The sequence below is a fragment of the Mauremys reevesii genome, linkage group 24 (assembly GCF_016161935.1).
Source record: "Mauremys reevesii isolate NIE-2019 linkage group 24, ASM1616193v1, whole genome shotgun sequence".
Lineage (NCBI taxonomy): Eukaryota > Metazoa > Chordata > Testudines > Geoemydidae > Mauremys > Mauremys reevesii.
The window spans coordinates 13,288,195-13,308,235 of NC_052646.1; the positions used below are offsets into that span (position 1 = coordinate 13,288,195).

Genomic DNA, 20,041 nt, shown 5'->3' on the forward strand with positions numbered 1-20,041 from the left:
TAAAAAACCCTAGTCCCAGATCTATTTTTGTTTATCCTTCCATCTAGTTTGAACTGAATTAGCTCAGGATCACTCAAACCAAGGTTGTCTCCTACAACCATTTCTTCTGTGAGGTCCTCACTACTCACCAAAACCAAATCTAAAATGGCATCCCCTCTTGTTGGTTCTTCAACTACTTGGTGAAGGAATCCATCAGCTGTCGCATCCAGAAAAATCTGAGCCCTATTATTATTATTAGCACTTCTCTTCCAGTCTATATCTGGGAAGTTAAAGTCTCCCATGATCACACAATTCCCATTAGTGTTTATTTCCCATTCATTCATTCATTCATGCCCGTCACCCCAACCGGGGTATGGGCCGCCAACCACAGATCTCCAGAGTCTTCTATCCTGGGCCATTCGCTCTAGCTGGTTCCAGGTATAGCCCATTTTTTTGCTATCAACCTGAAGGTCGCGTCGCCAGGTATTTCTTGGGCGGCCTCTTTTCCGCTTGCCTTGGGGGTTCCACTGCAGTGCCTGTCTGGTGATGTTGGTTGGCTGCTTGCGTAGTGTGTGTCCTATCCAGCCCCACCTTCTCCTTCTAATTTCTTCCTCTGCTGGGAGTTGATGGGTCCTCTCCAAGAGGTGGATGTTACTGATGGTGTCTGGCCAGCGGATTTGGAGAATCCTTCTGAGGCAGCTATTAATGAAGGTCTGGATCTTCCTGGTGGTTGTTTTGGTTGTCCTCCAGGTTTCAGCTCCATACAGTAGAACTGATTTCACGTTGGAGTTGAACAGTCGAATCTTTATTGCCAAAGACAGCTCTCTGGAGCTCCAGATGTTCTTGAGCTGTAAGAAGGCTGCTCTTGCCTTACCAATCCTTACTTTGATGTCTGCGTCTGTGCCACCCTGCTGGTCGATGATGCTACCTAGGTAGGTGAAGGACTGCACTTCTTCCAGGGGGCATCCATTCAGTGTGACTGGGTCGTTGCTGATGGAATTGATCCTAAGGATCTTGGTCTTATCCTTGTGGATGTTGAGGCCAACCTGTGATGACGTGGCTGCCACTACGTTGGTCTTCTCTTGCATCTGCTGTTTACTGTGCGAAAGGAGTGCAAGGTCGTCGGCAAAGTCCAGGTCATCAAGCTGGGTCCACAATGACCATTGGATTCCATTCCTACGCTTGTAAGTGGATGTCTTCATAATCCAATCGATGACGAGAAGAAAGAGAAGTGGTGACAACAAGCATCCTTGTCTGACTCCGGTTCGCACCTGGAAGCTGTTTGTGAGCTGCCCTCCGTGGATCACTCTACAGTGTATGCCGTCGTATGAATTCTTGATCAGGTTGACCACCTTTGCTGGGATGCCATAGTGCCGAAGGAGCTTCCAGAGGGTCTCTCGATCCACGCTATCGAATGCTTTCTCATAGTCAACAAAGTTGATGTACAACGAGGAGTTCCACTCCATAGACTGCTCGACTATGATGCGGAGCGTTGCTATCTGGTCCGTGCATGATCTGTTCTGCCGGAAACCTGCCTGTTCATCTCGTAGCTGTGGATCGACGGCATCCTTCATTCTCTCTAAGAGGACTCGGTTGAAGACCTTCCTGGCACCGACAGGAGTGTGATTCCTCTATAGTTGGCACAGTTGCTGAGGTCTCCTTTCTTGGGGATTTTGATGAGATATCCCTCTTTCCAGTCAGCCGGAATCACTTCTTCTTCCCATATCTTCTCAAAGAGGGGGTACAGCATTTCCACTGAAGCATCCAGGTCTGGTTTCAGGGCCTCTGCTGGGATATCGTCAGGTCCAGCCGCCTTCCTGTTCTTCATCATGGTGATGGCTTTTCTGATCTCGTCTCTGGTTGCTTTATTGCAATTGATTGGGAGGTCCTCATTGGCTGGGTCGATGTCTGGTGGATTTGGTGGTGCTGGTCTGTTCAGGAGTTCCTCAAAGTGCTCCGCCCATCTGTTCATCTGTAGTTCTATTCCTGTTATAGACTTTCCCTGCTTGTCTTTAACGGGACGTTCTGGCTTGCTGAACTTTCCAGACAGTCGCTTGGTAGTATCGTACAGCTGTTTCATGTTACCGCTGTATGCTGCCTGCTCTGCTTCTACTGCCAGTCCATCCACATAATCTCTCTTGTCCTTCCTAATATTCCTCTTCACTGCTCTGTGGGCTTCAGCATACTCTTTTTGAGCTTTGGCCTTTGCTGCTCTAGTCCTGCTGTTGTTGACTGCTGCCTTCTTCTTCTTTCTGTCTTCTATCTTTGTCAAGGACTCTGCTGTGATCCACTCTTTCTGCTGGTGTTTCTTAATTCCAAGCACTTCCTGGCATGCTGACCTAAGCGTGTCTCTCACTTTCTGCCATCTGTTGAGTACACTGTCTTCCTCTTCCTCAGACCGATCCTGTAGTACTGAAAACTTATTCTTCAGCGTCAATCCAAAATCTTCCTTGGTCTTATGGTCCTTCAGAAGGTTGACGTTGTACTTCGCTCTTCTGTCTGACGCGTCTATCCAGTTCTTCTTCAGCTTCAGCTTCAATCTGGCCACCACTAAGTGATGGTCGGACGCCACGTCTGCTCCTCTTCTAACTCTAACGTCCTGCAAGGATCTTCTGAACTTCTTGCTAATGCAGACATGGTCGATCTGGTTTTCTGTCATGCCTGCTGGCGATACCCAGGTACTCTTGTGGATCCGCTTGTGAGGAAAGATGCTGCCTCCTATGACCAGGTTGTTAAGTGCACACAGATCCACAAATCTCTCTCCATTATCACTCATCTCTCCCAGAGCGTGGGTCCCCATGACTTGTTCGTATCCTGTGTTATCAGGTCCAATTTTGGCATTAAAGTCTCCCATAAGGATGGTAATGTCTTTGTCTGGGAGAGTCTCTAATATTTTCTGGAGTCTGTTGTAAAAGTAGTCTTTGTCCTCCTCTTCACCGTCATTGGTTGGAGCGTAGCACTGAACAACATTCATCTTAATCCTCTTCATTTTAGTTCTGAAGGATGCTGTGATGATCCTGGGACCATGTGCCTCCCAACCAATCAGTGCTCTCTGTGCCTGTTTGGACATCATGAAGCCTACTCCCTGTGTGTGGGGTGCGTCGCTCTCTTCATGTCCTGAATACAGCAACAGCTCTCCCGTCAACAGTCGTCTCTGTCCAGCTTGCGTCCATCTTGTCTCGCTAATGCCTAGTAGGGTCAGGTTGTTGCTCCTCATCTCTGCTGCAACCTGCGCCGTCTTTCCTGACTCGTACATGGTCCTCACATTCCATGTGCTGATGGTAATCCTCCTGGCTGCAAGAAGGGTGATCGGCTTAGTGGCTTCCTCGCGGCTTTCACCACCCAGCGTCATGCATCTTCGAGTTGAAGACCCTTCTTTTTCCAGGCTAAAAGTCTCTGTTAACTCTATTGTTGGTGTTTCTGTAGCAAGCTGATTTTTACAGGGTGGAGTTGCTAGCCCCACGCCCAACCCTCCTCCTTTACCCTGACTTGGGACAGGCAGATGGCCCCAAAGGACCTCTCTGGTGGAGTTTTATTTCCCATTAGTGTTTATTAAAGAGGTCTCTATCCATATCCAAATCAGATCCCGGCGGTCTGTAGCACACCCCAAGCGTTATCCCAGAGGAGGCTCTAGTAGCTTTCTTTCCCAATGTGATTTTTGCCCAGACAGACTCTGTCTTATCCATTCCATCACTTCTTCTTTCTTTACAATTTACCTCATCATTGACATACAATGCTACTCCACCACCTTTGCCTTTATTTCTGTCTTTCCTAAACAGCACATAGCCTTCAATACCTGTACTCCAGTCATGACTACTATTCCACCATGTTTCTGTTATCCCTATAATATCCGGTTTCACTTCCTGCACCAGTAGCTATACTTCCTCCATTTTGTTACCTAGGCTTCTCGCATTAGTGTACAAACATCTTAATTTTTGCCATTTGGCTTCACTGACATTCTTTACCTGATTAGGCACAGACATTCTACCACCAGTATCACCTATTAGACTGGTGTCTACACTACCCTTCCTCCTTATGTCCATTCTCCTACCCATGGCTGTATTCTTTCTTCCTTTGTTTTCTTCCCTCTCAATGTTAAATTCCGGCTGGAGACTACCTGGACATCTCCCAACCATCTCCCCCAAATTCCTAGCTTAAAGCTCTCTTAATCAGTTGTGCCAGCCTCCATCCTAGAAGTCTATTTCCCTCCTTACTCAGGTGAAGTCCATCCCAAGAGAACAGTCCTCTGTCCATGAATGCTTCCCAGTGGCCATACATCCCAAAGCCCTCCTTATAGCACCACTGCCTGAGCCATCTGTTGATTGCCATAATCTTGTCACACCTTTGTTGCCCTTCTCTAGGAATAGGCAGAATCCCACTAAAGATGTAGTGGTGTCCTTCATAGCCCATCTAGTTCTTGGCTTATGTGCTGAGACTAGGACATAATTAGAGCTGGGACATGGTGGTGACTCACTAATTGAGATGTCGAGTCCACTAGGAACCAGTCTGGGAACCCACCAACTCATCTCCCATAAACCATCATCTAGGAATGAATTTTAGGCACTATTGATCCATATTCAAAACAATAAGCTAATGGTGAAAAGCTCTGCCAAACACTCCCAGGTCCATGGGACCTCCACTCCCTACACCTTGACTTTGGTCCAAATTGAAAGCCTAGGCTTAGGAAAGAGATTACCTGTATCCCATTGCCTGGTTTCGTTGGAGCAACCAGTTAATCAGACCTGGAATTGGATTACACATGGTGCCTTTTATTAATTAACCAAACCAAGGTAATAGAAAATTAGGAACTTAAATGAAATTGCATGTTTTGTGATGGTTCATTGTGCACATTGCTAACACACTATGTGAGCTAACTCTTTGTTCTAATTACAGCTCCGTCCTGTCCCCCGAACAGTCACTATGAATTCTGCAGCAGCTGCGATCTGACATGCAGCAACCTCTATGCCCCGGTGCAATGCACGTCCCAGTGTAAGGAAGGCTGCGTGTGTAATCAGGGTTTTGTTCTCAGCGGCGACCACTGCGTCCCCATTTCCCAGTGTGGATGCCTCCACAGAGGACTTTACTACCAGCCCTGGGAGACCTTCCACCCAAGTGGTTCATGCGAGGAGCAGTGCGTGTGTCAGGCTGGTGGGGAGGTTGTGTGTAAGGCATTCTCCTGCAGCCATGGTGAGGAATGCGGGGTGGTGAACGGCATCCAGAAATGCCACCCATTTAGATCTGCAACCTGTTCTGCCTCTGGCCATCCCCACTACCTCTCTTTCGACGGGGTCCCCTTTGACTTCCAAGGCACCTGCACCTACATCCTGGCCAAGACCTGCACTGATGCCAATCACCTTACACCATTCACTATCAGCATAGAGAAAGAATCCTGGGGCAACGGGAACATCTCCATGGCCAAGCTGGTGTCCATCCAGGTGTATGGGATCACACTCACCCTGCTGCAGAGCAAACAGGGGCTCATCATGGTAAGTCCTTCTCCAGATCCTCATTTAGATCATTCTGACTGTCCCTTTATGGCCAGAGGTTTCTGCATGTGGCCTGCCTTGGCTTCCCCTCTTGGACTCCTCAACAACTCACACCAGGTTTTTACAAATCCAATAGCAACAGCCCTCCTAAGGGTCTCATTCAAATAGGAGTTTTTACATACAGCCATTCACCGCCTTATCTGGTCATTCCCAGGCATTGCCTGACTGCCATCTCACTCCCCTACATTCAGGTTTCTCTGCGGGAGCCTACTCACTGCCAGCTGCCTCTCTATTCCCCTCTTTCTCCCTGAGAACTCTCTCTGCTGGACCAGGAGCTTGGCTTCTTCCTGCTTCTCTTACAGGGAACACACATGATTCCTGCTCAGATGTGCCTACTTAGTAATAAGGATTGGCCACAAGCCACTGAGGGGCAGGCCACCCTGCTACAAGGTTCACATACCAGGCTCATCCACGTGGTATTTGAGCCACTCCAAGAAATATGTTAAGCAACGTGACTAACATCTGCCGCATGTTTGTTCTCTCCTCCTCTCCCCAGGAAAGATGTGTGCACAGTGTGGTGTTTTGTTGTGGATTTTTTAAATAATGATAAATGTATACATGTGTTGCCATATATATGTTGGAGAAAGGTGGTCTAAGAACGCACCTTGCACTTGGAAAGAGGGTGGCCAGGTTTGTGAGGGTCCTTACTTCCTGAGACGGTTCATTCTCCAGACTTGGACCAACTCCTAATAAAGCTTCGTCTCTGGCAGAGACAAAGTTTATCCTTATTGATGTGATTTCCATTGTGCCAATGGAAATAAGTTGGCCACCAAAGTCTTCAACCTGGAGGTTTAATTCCTGTTTTAGATAGCCTGGGGCCAGGTCACTGAGCACCTTGGGATAAGGACTGAGGACTTGAACTGGATTCCTTGTTCTATGGGAAACCAGGGTAGGGAGTGGAGGACAGGTTTGATATGTACAGCAGCCAGTGTTGCTGAGATGGTAAGCTGCAGAGTTGTGTAGCACTTGAATACTCCTGTGTGCTGAATGCTTCATGCCTGGGGGGAACCACCTTGCTATATAGTCCAGTGGGGAAGTGACAAAGCCGTGAATGGTTGAAACCAGGTCATCTTCTGTCAGAATGGGATGCTGTCTCCTACTCAGCTAGAGATGGTAGAAAGTGCTACTCATGGATGCTGCTATGTCAAAGCTTCTCTTGGGTGAGATGAGCATCCTCCAGCATGCCGCTCTTGTTGATTATACCCCTATTTATAAGTATTAATTATTTGGTGAACTCCCTCTGCACATCTCACATTTTGCAAACATGAGGTAAAATTCCTCCCCATTTTATCTCCATTGGCCCATTGAAGAATTGAAGAATTTGTCCCATGGCATAGTGTCCTGTGAAGCCTGCAGTCTAATTCGGGGCAAATTGAACACAACACATAGGAAATTGTTTGAGATAGGAGAGGGAGGGAAGGGGTGAAGGAAGGAGGCATCACCAGGGAAGTGGGTTTTTAGGTGCAGGGGCAGGGGAGGGGAGATGGAAAAGTAGGAGTCTGTTCCGAGTCCCGGAGTTGGCATGAGAAGGAGCAGGCCAAACATGGGTTGAGGAGTTGGGAAGGTAAAGAGAGAGGATGAGGAGGGAAGGAGGTGCCTGGGAGATGAGATCAGAAATGTAAGTCAGGGTGACAATGTCAAGAGCTTGGAACGTGAGGACAAATCATTGCAAAGTGAAATCGGGAGTCATGAGTCATTCTGGATTTAACCCATGGTGTCAGTGAGAGCTGAATCTCAAAACTTGTCCATAGCCATTACCCACACTTGCAGTGTCCATCCTACCTGCTTACAGGGAAATGTGCTGTCTTTTCCAGGTGGACGGGGTATCCCACAATCTCCCCGTGATAATGGTCAATGGGCAGCTCCGAGCATATCAGCATGGCACTAATGTCCTGGTGCAAACCGACTTTGGCCTCACTGTGAGCTACGACCTGGTTTACCAGGCCAGAGTCACCATCCCAGGAAGCTACCATGGCCAGACATGTGGCCTGTGTGGGAACTACAATGGACAGCAGGACGAGGAGTTCCTGCTCCCCAGTGGCAGGACAGCCCCTGATGTGGCAGCATTTGGCTCTGCTTGGGAAGTCCAGATCCCAGGAGCATCCTGTACAGACAGATGTGCTGGAAACAGCTGTCCAGTTTGCGAAGAGAAGAAGAAGGAGGTCTTCAAAGGGCGCAACTACTGTGGGCTGCTCACAGACCCCGACAGTCCCTTTGCGGCCTGCCATGGCACGGTCAGCCCCAGCGTGTATTTCAACAACTGCCTGTATGATCTTTGTCTGGGAAAGGGGGACTCCCAGGTCCTGTGCCAGAGCATCCACAGCTACGTGACGGCCTGCCAAGAGGCTAAGGTCTTCATCCAGCCCTGGAGGAGCACCTCCTTCTGCCGTAAGTGTGCTGATAGTGTTGGAGGTTTGGGGAAGGGAAGGCGTCAGTGTTACTGGGTATCTTGTTCCAGGCCTCTGGGCTTCTTCTAGAACTCTTCTGGATGGGAGCCAACAATCTCATGTTCTTCAAGTGATTGCTCCTGTGTATTCCACAGTAGGTGTGCGTGCTCGCCATGTACACCAGTGCCGGAAGTTTTTCCCTTAGCAGTACCCGTAGTGGGGGAGCACCGCTGCGATCCCTAGAGTGGCGCCTCTATAGTGCGCTCTAAGGGGAGCTGTGCTCTCCCTCCACCCTCAGTTCCTTCTTGCCGCCAGTGAAGGTAGTCGGAACTTGCGCTCCAGCTTCGCTGCAGCCTTCTCTTCTCTAGCGGTACCGTTCGTCGGATCGTTTTTTCAGTATTAGCTTGGACTTGGGGCATGCCCCGTGCTCCAGGCTTCAAGTCGTGTGACTTCTGTCACCGATCTATGCCCAAGAGCGACCCCCACACTGAGTGTCTTCACTGCCTGGGTGAGACTCATATTAGCGACCATTGCAAAATCTGTAGGTCATTCAAACCAAGGACTAAAAGGGAGAGGGACTTCAGACTTAGAGCTCTCCTAATGGAGTCGGCGTTGGCTCCCACCCTAGTGCGCAGATTGGACTCGGCACCGGCTGCCGCATCGTTGGTACGTAGCGAGGCCCCTTCGACTAGCAGGCGCTGCTCTCCTGACAAAAAGCAGGGGAAGAGCTCGGCCTTGCAACGACGCCGCGATAAGGACAAGGGGGAGGCTGGTCCCGCGTTGGGCAGCCCTCGGTACCCCCCGGGCTTAAGACCTCCGACTCGCGTGGAGCGGAGCAGCCCAGTGCAGTCGACCCAGACATCCCCAGTACAGATGCCGTCAACGCTGGAGGCAGTGCAGGTGGCAAAGGACATTATGTCTTTGCCTGTGCCGAGCTCGTAGCCGAGTACGACCCCCCAGGTCTCGGGGTAGGCCCCCGTTAGGGGACCGCCAGGCCTCTTCGGTGAGCAGTGGCTCTTGCTCCGAAGATCGTTCTCCGCACCGCTCGATGCGCAGCGGCCGCTCTTCAAGCGACTCCCGGCCACCGTCGATGCCTCCCAGACCCTCTGACCCACCGCCGAGACAGGAACCGCGGGCCCCTCCTACCCCTCCCGCCAGTGAGTGCAGGCACCGGGAGAGGCGCCGGGAACACTCCCTGGCCCGGCGTGAATACCGGAGCAGATCTCGACGCGATAGGTGTCGTCGTTCGTGCTCCAGCTCCTGCTCAACCAGACGCTGCACCAGAGGCTCTCCACGTGGTATCTTGGCGTCAAGGCACTGAGCTCCATACCGTCATTACGGCTACCGAAGCAGCTCGTCGAGGGGGTACCGTTCCTTGTCTTCGAGATCCAGATTGTGAGGGAGACGCCGCCGCAGGAACCGTTCCCATCGCTCCCGTGGCACCGAACCCTCCTCGGCCACCTCGGCCTTGGTCCCCCCCTTCCCATCCTCGGGCTGTGTTGCCCCGCTGCGACTCGTTGTGCCACCAGGTACCCAGCAAGACCAAGGCTACAGTGCCCCGTGGCAGGGACAATGATGCAGTGGGCACTGTGGCAGCAGGTACCGGCCCAGTCCGGGGCCCATTTGGTTGCCGGAGTGTCCAGGGCTCCATCGGCCTCGTCGGGCTGCCCACAGGACAAGTCGATGGACCAGGATTTGGCGGACCCGCGTCCGGACTCTGACCTGGGTCTCAACGCCCCGGCACTGACTGCAGTGCCCAACTTCGCGTGTGCTACGTCTCCGGCACCGGACAACACAATTGTGGCACCTCCGCCCTTGGTCTCGCAGGAAGACTTCAAGGCGCACCAGGACTTGCTGAAGCGGGTGGCATCCAGCCTTCAGCTACAAGCTGAGGAGATGGAGGGACCGTCAGACTCCCTCTTCAATGTTTTATCTCCCTTGGCACTGGGCCGTAGGGCCCTGCCACTACACCAAGGTGTTGCCAACATCACCAGTGCCATGTGCCGGCGAAAGGTCACGAGTACCTTTATTCCCACCCGGCACCTAACACTTATGGTGGAATCAGTGAACCACAGGGAGTGCCAAGGTCAACCCGTGCCCACCCCTAAGAATAAGGATATCAGGAGACTTGACTCCTTTGGCAGAAAGATTTATTCCTCAGCTAGTTTTCAGCTGAGGGTAGCCAACCACCAGGCCTTACTCAGCAGATATGGCTTTAACTTGTGGGAGTCCTTGCCTAAGTTTGAGCCCCTTCTCCCAGACAAGGATAGGAAGGACTTCAAGGCTCTGGTGGAAGAGGGGTCGGCGGCGGCTAAGGCGGCCCTGCAGACAGCGGCAGATGCGGCTGATATGGCGGCTTGCTCCATGGCTTCCGCAATCTCCATGCGCCGGGCGTCGTGGCTCCTGTTATCGGGTCTGTCAACGGAGGCCCAATCTCTGATGCAGGACCTCCCCTTCGATGGCAAGGCGCACTTTGTGGACCAGACGGACATCAGGCTGCATGGGATGAAAGACTCCCGCACCACCCTGCAGACCTTGGGCCTCTATGTCCCTCCAGCAAAGGACAAGGCCAAATCAATCCCGGCAGCTCAAGCTGCTAGGAGCAGATACGAGCCCCCGTATAAAAGGCCTAGAGACCAGAAACGCTGGTCTCAGAGGCAGTCCCGCTCTATCCAACAGCCTGGTCCCCCTAAGGGTGGGAGGCAGGGAAAGCGGCGGTTTTGACTATCCACAGGGGGGCACCAGGCCTGTTGCCAGGGAGACCCCCCCGACCAATAAAGTTTGTGTTCTGCAACCGATTGTCTGCCTTCCTCAGGGCCTGGTCCCGCATAACGTCGGACCAAGGGGTCCTCAGTACCATTTCTAGGGGAATACGTCTTGCAGTTCACTTCTCTCCCACCATTCCACCCACCCACCATCATGGGCCTGGGGGATTTCGAGCACGCCTGCCTCCTGGACCAGGAGGTGGATCAGCTACTTAGCCTCGGGGCGGTGGAACGTGTCCTGACACAGTTCCAGGGCAAGGGTTTTTACTCCCATATTTCCTCATTCTCAAGGTGAAAGGGGGTCTCAGACCCATCCCGGACCTACACGACCTGAATAGGTTCCTAACCTGTTCCAAGTTCCACATGGTGTCCCTGGCTTCTATCATCCCCGCTCTAGACACGGGGGACTGGTACGCTGCCCTGGACCTCCAGGACGCTTATTTCTACGTCCACATTTTCGAGGGGCACAGACACTTCCTCAGATTCGTGGTGGGGACGGGGCACTTCCAGTTTGCGATCCCCCCCTTTGGCTTGTCCACAGCCCCCAAGGTGTTCACGAAGTGCATGGCAGTGGTGGCAGCCTACCTCAGGAAACAAGGGGTACAAATCTTTCCTTACCTGGACAACTGGCTCCTCAAGGGTGAGTCTCGTCCAGAGGTGGAGTTCCATGTGCGACTACTCCTGGCCACCTGCAAAAACCTAGCCCTGGTCATGAACGAGACCAAATCTACCCTAGTGCTGGTCCAGCACATAGAGTTCATTGGGACTCTCCTAGACTCCTCCAAGGCTACGGCCTCTCTTCCCCTGGACAGGTTCGAGACCCTAAAGTCTCTCATCACCTTGGTCTCCACGTTCCCAGTGACCATGGCCAGGGCGTGCCTCCAGCTTTTAGGTCACATGGCGGCCTGCACATACGTGGTCCGCCATGCCATACTCCGGATGAGGCCCCTCCAACTTTGGCTAGCCTCCCAATTCTCCCAAGCCCGGGACGGCCTGGACAAGGTCCTCACAATCCCGTCCCCGGTGCTGGCTTCCCTTCAGTGGTGGTCCCTCCCGAGCAATATGCTATAAGAGGTTCCCTTCAGGGAGGCCAGCCCATCCATAGACCTGATGTCCGATGCTTTGGACCTAGGCTGGGGAGCCCACGTGGGAAACGTGCGGACCCAGGGGATGTGGTTGACCCCGGACTTGTCCCTGCACATAAATGTCAGGGAACTCAGGGCAATACGTCTGGCGTGTACGGCATTTCTCACGCATCTCCATGGCAGGGTGGTCAGAGTACTCATGGACAACCCCGCTGCCATGTACTATATCAACAAGCAAGGCGGCACTTGTTCCCTAGCCTCCTGCCGGGAAGCCCTGGCCTTATGGGAGTTCTGTATAGCCCACGATATCTCCCTGCGGGTGGCTCACCTTCAGGGCGTCTGCAATATGCAAGTGGCCCGCCACAGCAGGGTCTTCTTCCCCCAGTACGAGCGGTCGCTCCACTCGGAGGTCTCCCACTGGGCCTTCCTAGAGTGCGGAGTTCCCCGGGTCGACCTGTTCGCAATCCGCCAGAACCACCGCTGCCCATGGTTCTGCTCCAGGGGCAGAGTGGGGAAGGACGCAATCTCAGACGTGTTCCTCATGAGCTGTTTGGGCCAGCTCCTATATGCCTTCCCCCCACTTCCCCTCATCCCCAAGGTCCTGGAGAAAGTGAAAGTGGACAAGGCGAGGGTCATTCTCATAGCCCCAGCGTGGCCCCGCCAGCATAGGTACGGGCTCCTCTTATGCCTCTTGGTGGCCCCCCCGAGGGCGCTAGCGCTCCGCCCAGACCTCCGCTCCCAGGAAGGGGGATGCCTCCTCCATCCCAACCTGGCCGTGCTCCACCTGACAGCGCGGCTGCTCCGTGGCTAAACGAGGAGGAGAACAGGTGCTCAAAGCAGGTAAGGCTCCTGGAAAGCAGGAAGCCATCCACGTGCCGGGCGTATGTGGCAAAGTGGTTCAGATTTGCCAGGTGGGCGAGCGAGCGGGGAGTTTCCAGTTCGTCCTGGACTACCTTTTGTCCCTTAGGACTCAAGGTCTGGCACCAGCCTTGGTCAGGGTACACCTCGCAGCCATATCGGCTTTTCACCCACTGGTGCAAGGGCACTCGGTCTTCTCCCACACTATGACCTCCCAATTCCTGAAGGGCCTAGTCCATTCGTTCCCGTATGCTAGACCCCCGGTGCCACAATGGGACCTCAACCTGGTCTTGTTACGTCTCACGGGGCCCCCCTTCAAGCCGCTACCCACATGTTCTTGGTCGCACCTCTCGTGGAAGGTGCAACCAACGTGCCCGACGTGTCTTGGAGCTCAGGGCCCTAACCTCGGAACCCCCCTTAACGGTTTTCCATAGAGACAAGGTCCAGTTCCTCCCAAAGGTGATTTCCGCCTTCCACATGGAGCAGAGTATCTTTCTTTCCGTGCTCTGCCCTAAGCCCCACTCCTCTAACGAGGAACGCCGTCTCCACATGTTAGATGTGCGTAGAGCATTGGCTTTTTATCTGGATCGGACTAAGCCATTCCGGAAATCCTCTCAACTCTTTGTTGCCTCGGCCAAGCGGGCAAGAGGGCAACCTATCTTGACCCAGCGGCTCTCCCGCTGAATTACCTCATGCATACACATGTGCTATGACCTGGCAGGGATTCCCCCACCACCTATCATTAAGGCTCACTTGACGAGGGCTCAGACCTCATCAGCTGCCTATGCCGCCCATGTCCCCATTCAGGACATCTGTAGGGTGGCCACGTGGGCCTCAGTTCACATGTTTACTTCGCATTACACCAGGGGTGTCCAAACTACGGCCCGTGGGCCAACTGCGGCCCGGGGGTAAGTTTTTATTGGCCCGCAGCAAATTCTGAAAATATAATTGAATATGGCCCGCACATGGCGCTTGAGCTCAACTCTGTTGCACTTCTCAGTTTCAACACTAGATGGAGCCAGTCACAGAAAAGGTGCTTCTCCACTAAACAAAATTAAGCAAAGAAAAATAGTTACCACGAGTCACCAGAAATGGCAGCACCGAAGAAACGCAAGATAGCAAGTGAGTGTAGAACAGGGGTGGGCAAACTATGGCCTGCAGGCCACATCCGACCCTGCTGAGCCCCCGAGCTTCTAGCCCGAGACGCTCGCCCCCGGCCCCTCCCACACTGTTCCCCCTCGCCCACAGCCTCAGCTCGCTCGCTCGCTCCACTGCCGGAGCCGGCACAAGGCTCTGCTGTGAGCTCCTTGGGCAGTGCAGCTGCAGAGCCCGGCCTGACCCAGTGCTCTGAGCTGCGCGGTGGCGGTGGTGGCATGTCCCGGCTCCAGCCGGGTGGCGCGGCTGTAACACTGCCAGCCACTGGTGCTCCAGGCAGCACGGTAAGGAGGCAGGGAGCAGGGTGGGTTGGATAGAGGGCAGGAGAGTCCGGGGTGGTGGTCTGGGGGGGGTGGTGTGTATCGGGGTTGGGGTGAACGGGGGGTTGAATGGGGCAGGGGTCCCGGGGGATAGTCAGGAAGGAGGGGGGTTGGATGGGGTGGCAGGGCGCAGTGGGGGGCCGGGGTTCTGGGGGCAGTCTGGGACGGGGCGTAGGGGGGTGGAGGGGGCAGGGGTCCCGGGAGGGCCGGCCGGAAGGAGAGGAGGGGTTGGATGGGGCGGCAGGGGCCCAGGGGCAGTCAGGGGACAGGGAGCAGGTGTGTGTGGATGGGGCAGGGGTCCCAGAGGGACCATCAGGGAATGGGGCAGTTGGATGGGGCAGGAGTCCTGGCCGGGGGGGGGGGGTGGTAGATAGGAGGTGGGGGCTGGGCCATGACCCCCTCCCCTAACCGGCCCTCCATACAATTTACGAAACCCGATGCGGCCCTCAGGCCAAAAAGTTTGCCCGCCCCTGCATTACACGATCGTCTCCCAGTCTAGGGACGATGCAGGCTTCAGCAGGGCGGTACTTTGTCCCGAACCATTGTGAACTCCTACCCACCTCCAACAGATACTGCTTGGAATTACCTACTGTGGAATACACAGGAGCAATCACTCAAAGAAGAATGGACAGTTACCTGTTCCGTAACAGGACAGTTACCTGTTGCTCCTGTCTATTCCACATCCCGCCCTCCTTCCCCTTTGTCGGAGTTGTCTGGCAAGAAGGAACCAAGGGTGGGGGGAGAGCGCAGCTCCCCTTATAGCGCACTATAGAGGCGCCACTCTAGGGGTAGCAGCGGTGCTCCCCCACTACAGGTACTGCTAAGGGAAAAACTTTCGGCACATGGCGAGCACGCACACCTACTGTGGAATAGACAGGAGCAACACACCTCGAAGAACGCCAGTTACGGAACAGGTAACTGTCCTTCTCTTACAAAGGTGCCCTGTTCCTCTCCTCCCTCTCCTGCTCTCTTCATGTCTGTCCCTCTAGGCCATGGTGTGAGATCTTTCCAGCCATCCTTTATTTCTCTCTCTATTTAAGCTGTGAGCTGCCCGGTCAACAGCCACTACGAGCTCTGCGCTGACCTCTGTACCACCACCTGCACTAGAGACATCATGGACTGCCCGGAGACTTGTGCTGAAGGCTGCCAGTGTGACGATGGCTTCCTCTTCGATGGCCAGGGCTGTGTGACTCTGGAGAACTGTGGGTGCTTTAAACAGGGGAGATACTACAAGGTACAGCCTCAAGCAGTCTAGGTCTGATCTAAACTTTTTTTTCACATATCTTAATCCCTACACTAGTCAGGAACAGGGTTTGCTATAGTGGATCAGAGCATTGGCCTATCCAGCTTGGCATCCCTGCTCTGTTAATACCCAATGCCCAAAGCACCAAGAAAGGCAAGAAGATTTAATTCCCTTTGTCCATTATGGGGAAACTCAGACACAGAGTGGGGCAGTGACTTGCTCAAGACCCACCCAGTGAGTCAGTAGCAGATGGGAGGTTAAAACCTAGACATTGTCCTGTCCCTCAGCCCAATTCTTAACTCATTAGACAGCCTCTCTCTTTAATGTTAAGAGAAATAATATTATGACACAATAGTTTTTCACACACCTCACCACACAGCTCTGAGTTTAGCACCGACAGAAATTATTATAAATAACCATTTCCATTTACGTTGCGTTATTTCCTCCTTCCCAAACATCCCATCAGCCCAGTGAGACTGTCCTGATGAATGAGTGCCAGCAAAGCTGCACCTGTGTTCCTGCCCGAGAGGTGACTTGCAAAGCCCACAACTGCACCAGTGGAGCAAGCTGCCAGATCAGAGATGGCGTCATGGACTGCATCAGCCAAGGTAAAGGACAGTCACTGATTGAAACATGCCCTGAAGGGTTATTGCACAAGCAGTGAGTAAAGTCATTTCAATTATGTCTCCTCACCCTTCTCACTCTCTCTCTCCCCTTTTATTTAGCCTGGAACCCTGACCCGTAATATTTCAGCATTTTGACTTGAAAGATGGAAACATTTGTTGGGTCAGAGTCTCTGCTGCATCCATCTTCTGATGTGCACAGCAAAGCCAAGTGGGCAGGGAGCTGATCACACTCCTAGATCTTCTCCCTGGCTGTAGCCTAGGAGCTGCTCTAAATTGGAGCCTACTGCTGTGGGGCCATTAGTCAGCTGGGCACTGTCAAAGCCCATCACATCCCAGCCACTCTCCTTTGCCTACTCCATGCTGCCCACAACATGCTCATAGGTGTTGTACCATCTCTGCCGGGCATTGCAGGGAAGGAGACATAGGAGCCGGTTTTGCTGTGGTCACACACATGCAGAGATTTCCTCAGCATGGGACTCATGGAAGTTTGTGAATGATGCAAAGGAAGTGTGTATGGGGAGAGAGGAAGAGAGATAGAGGAGTGCCTGGTGATAGATATAACGATGTGTGTGGGGGGAGAGATAGAAAGATACATAGATGTTACTGATTAGTCTGCTGTTTCTTGTCTTTCTATTGTCTTTCCCCCTAGTTATTCCAAAGCCATCCTGCAGTGTGGTCCGCTGCAGGGAAGGAACTATTTGTAAGATGATAAATGAGCAGCCAAAGTGTGTGCCGATCTCTCGGGGCACGTGCTGGGCTGGGGGATACTTTCATTACCGCACCTTCGATGGATGGGCCTATGATTTCCATGGCAACTGCACCTACACCGTGGCCAAGACCTGCAGGGATGCCGCCGGCCTGCCCTCCTTCCATGTCATGGTCAAGAGTGAGAACAGTGGGAACACACAGGTCTTCTATATTGGGTCGGTGACTGTCCAGGTGGATGGAGTCACTGTCACAGCGGCCAGGGCTGAAGCCGGCTTTGTGTGGGTGAGTGCTGGGCGCACACGTCCACCCTGCTCCTATGTCCACCCTGTAGGCTTTGCTAAATAGAGGACAGGAAACTGCAGCCCCCACCATGGGTGGGGCATGTTGTGGGTAGGACAGAGCAGGCAAAAGAGAGTGGCTGGATGGTGATGGGCTCTGACAGTGCCCAGCTGGCTAATGGCCCCTATGGGACCACAGCCAGTGGGCTCCATTTAAAGCAGCCCCAAGGCTACGCCCAACATAGATAAGACCCAGTGTGGTCAGTAGTTATGTAGGCTAACTTTGCAATTAAGTAATCCAAGGTGTTGCAGTGGGGAGTCTCCTTGAAGTAGTCGGGTGTGCTCTGCTGCTGTATCAGTGCTGTTCCCTAAGTCCCAACACTGTGCTAGTGAATGGGTAGGTTTCCTAAGAGGGGACACCCTCTACTGGGAGTCAGTGCTGACACCAATGGCCAGCAGGCACTGTGGTGAGCTGCAGGGAGCGGGGTGGGTGACCTAAAAGGGAATATTGTCCCAGCAAGTCAGTGCTGACCCCAATGCCTATTTAGCAGGTGCTGTGCAGCAGGGAGTGATGTGGGAGGTCATTTGGGGGCGCTGTCCCTCAGAGTCACAGCCTGGCACTACAGAGTGCTGTACTGAAGAGTGCAGGGTGCATGACTCGCTGTGGGGAGCTATCGGCTCTGTTTTAAGGACACGGGATCTGCACGCCAGATAAAGCCTAGACCTGAGCATTTGGTTATTACCTATCCCCAGCGCATCATGCAAGAGCAGGGCCAGTATTCCAGCACTTGTGGGCAAATCCTAGCTCCACTGAGTCCATCCTACTACAAATTCCCCAGCAGTTTCTAATGTAACAGGGATCCCTCTGAGACCCCACCTGAGGAGAATCCCCACTCCTGGATCCGGGAGGACATTGCCTGAACTCTAAGATATGGGGAAACTGAGGCACATCTAGGCAGGTCGGGGCTGTGCCCTATAGAGCCTGCCCCAACGTGAGGTACCTCAGGGGCCCTGGAACATTGTAGACATCTCCTTGAGACCTCTTGCCCCTCAAGTGCTCCTCCTAAGGGCTCTCACCCATGCAGCATTGTCCCCACAAGAGCTGCTCCCTAATGGTTCTAACCAATGCAGCCCCCATCCCCTAGAGTAGCTCCCACTCATTCTTCTCCTTGGTCCTTTTGTCTACAGTAGGCTACACCACAATCATGCATATAATATTGGACCTGGTTGGGAAAACCCTATGAATAGCACTGGGGCCAAATCACAATTTCCAGTGAATCTGGACACAAACTTGAACCAAATTTGGATTAAAACATCACATTAGATAGAGCTGGCCTGAGAAAGCTAATTCCATTGGCAGAAAGATTTCAATATTTTGAAAATTAGCTTCATTCCAATATGGAACGAAACTCATAAATTACCACATTTTCTATGAAGACGAATGGAGTCCCAACTCCAGATCAGTCCGCCCGGTAGGCTGCCAAGGAGCTGGTGGCAGGAAAAAACAGACAGGTTTTGAAATCGGCCTTGTTTCCATCAGAACTCCTTGGAAAAGGAACAATCTTCTAAACCCCTTTTGATTTTGATGAATAGGCAAATACTAGTGAAAAAGTATATCAGGGTAGAGCTCAGTGTGTAAATGAAAGACCTGTGCACTCGATTCTGACCTTTGCCCTTTTTTTCTCACTGGGAAGGTGAATAATACCAGGGCCCACTTACCCATCTCCCTGAACAACGGGGCCCTTCGGCTCTATCAGAGCGGCACCTTCCTCATCCTCCGCACCAACTTCAACATCAGAGTGTACTACGACTGGAACAACCACCTAAGGGTTACTGTCCCTAATGACTTCTCCGACAGCCTGTGCGGCCTGTGCGGCAACTATAACGGGGACCCCACTGATGACTTCCGGACCCCAGACGGGGATCCGGCTCCCAGTGTCGCCGCCCTGGGGAAAAGCTGGGCAGTGGAAGAGGAGGATCAGTTTTGCTGGCATGATTGCATTGGAGGTTGTAGGCCCTGTGACCCCAGCATAACCAAAAAGTACAAGGAGGAGGCCTTGTGCGGCCTGATAACCAAGGTCTCAGATGGGCCCTTCAGCCAGTGCCACAGCAAGGTGGATCCTACAGTCTACTTGGACAACTGCGTGTATGATCTGTGCCACAACGAGGGCTACAGGAAGGCCCTATGTGAGGCCCTGAAGGCCTACGCGGACGCCTGCCAGCTGGAGGGGGTCAGGATTGGGGAATGGAGGCAGCTGGCCAGATGCTGTGAGTACAGATTTGTATGCCAAGGTCTATGGTCTGCTGGTTAGACTGGGGGGCCTGGGGCTCAGCACTCTTGAGTTCTAGCCCCGGTTTTGGGAGAGGGCGTGATCAAGTGGTTTGGGATTGAACAGTGATTGGCAAATCAGGATGCCTGGGTTCTATTGTACCCACAGTATTTGCCTGTCTGTGGAATTGCTAAGGTGCCTGTCACTTTGAGTATTTAACGTTCACTGATAACACATGGGAGCTGGGGTAAGATGGTGGCAGTTTAAGTCACTCATAGAATCATAGATTCTAAGCCAGTGGTTCTCAACCTATTTACTATTGTAGGCCGCATAGGCAGCTTTCTAGGTGTTATATGGGCTGCATCCAGACAACATATATACTACCTGTATGGCCCAGAGGGTGTCACATGGGCCACAGCGACCTGTAGACCTTGGGCTGAGAACCACTGCTCTAAGGTCCAAAGGGACCATCATGTTAATCTAGTCTGACCTCCTGCACATTGCAGCCCACAGAACCTCCCCAACCCACTCCTGTAACTGACCCCTAACCTCTGGCTGAGTTACTGCCATCCTCAAATCTTGATTTAAAGACTTCAAATTACAGAGAATCCGCCATTTACACTTGATTAAACCAGCAAGTGACCTGTGGCTCAGGATGCAGTGGAAGGAAAATAATCTCTAGGGTCTGCCAATTTGACCTGGGGGAAGAATTTCTTCTTGACTTCAAATATGTCAATCAGCTGGACCTGATCATGTGGGTGAGACCCACCAGCCAGACACCTGGGAAAGAATTCTCTGTTGTAACTCAGAGCCCTCCCCAT

The 20,041-nt window shown here is 52.8% G+C and overlaps 1 protein-coding gene and 1 long non-coding RNA gene across 2 annotated transcripts in view; one reads left to right on the forward strand and one right to left on the reverse strand.

Annotated features, from left to right (window-relative positions):
- Positions 1-20,041, forward strand: part of LOC120390523 (IgGFc-binding protein-like) — a gene marked incomplete at its 3' end in the record, with an annotated part of 98,340 nt that overhangs the window by 33,239 nt on the left and 45,060 nt on the right. The window contains exons 18-23 of the mRNA XM_039513253.1: positions 4,873-5,465; positions 7,340-7,913; positions 15,136-15,329; positions 15,805-15,946; positions 16,614-16,954; positions 18,645-19,218. Of these exons, the coding sequence (XP_039369187.1) occupies positions 4,873-5,465; positions 7,340-7,913; positions 15,136-15,329; positions 15,805-15,946; positions 16,614-16,954; positions 18,645-19,218 (2,418 nt within the window). The remainder of the gene's footprint in view (positions 1-4,872; positions 5,466-7,339; positions 7,914-15,135; positions 15,330-15,804; positions 15,947-16,613; positions 16,955-18,644; positions 19,219-20,041) is intronic.
- On the reverse strand, positions 9,371-12,285 carry LOC120390208. The gene is made up of 3 exons (XR_005591036.1): positions 12,091-12,285; positions 11,296-11,366; positions 9,371-10,408 (listed from the first exon to the last, which is right to left on the reverse strand). It is a non-coding gene; the product is annotated as an uncharacterized LOC120390208 (long non-coding RNA).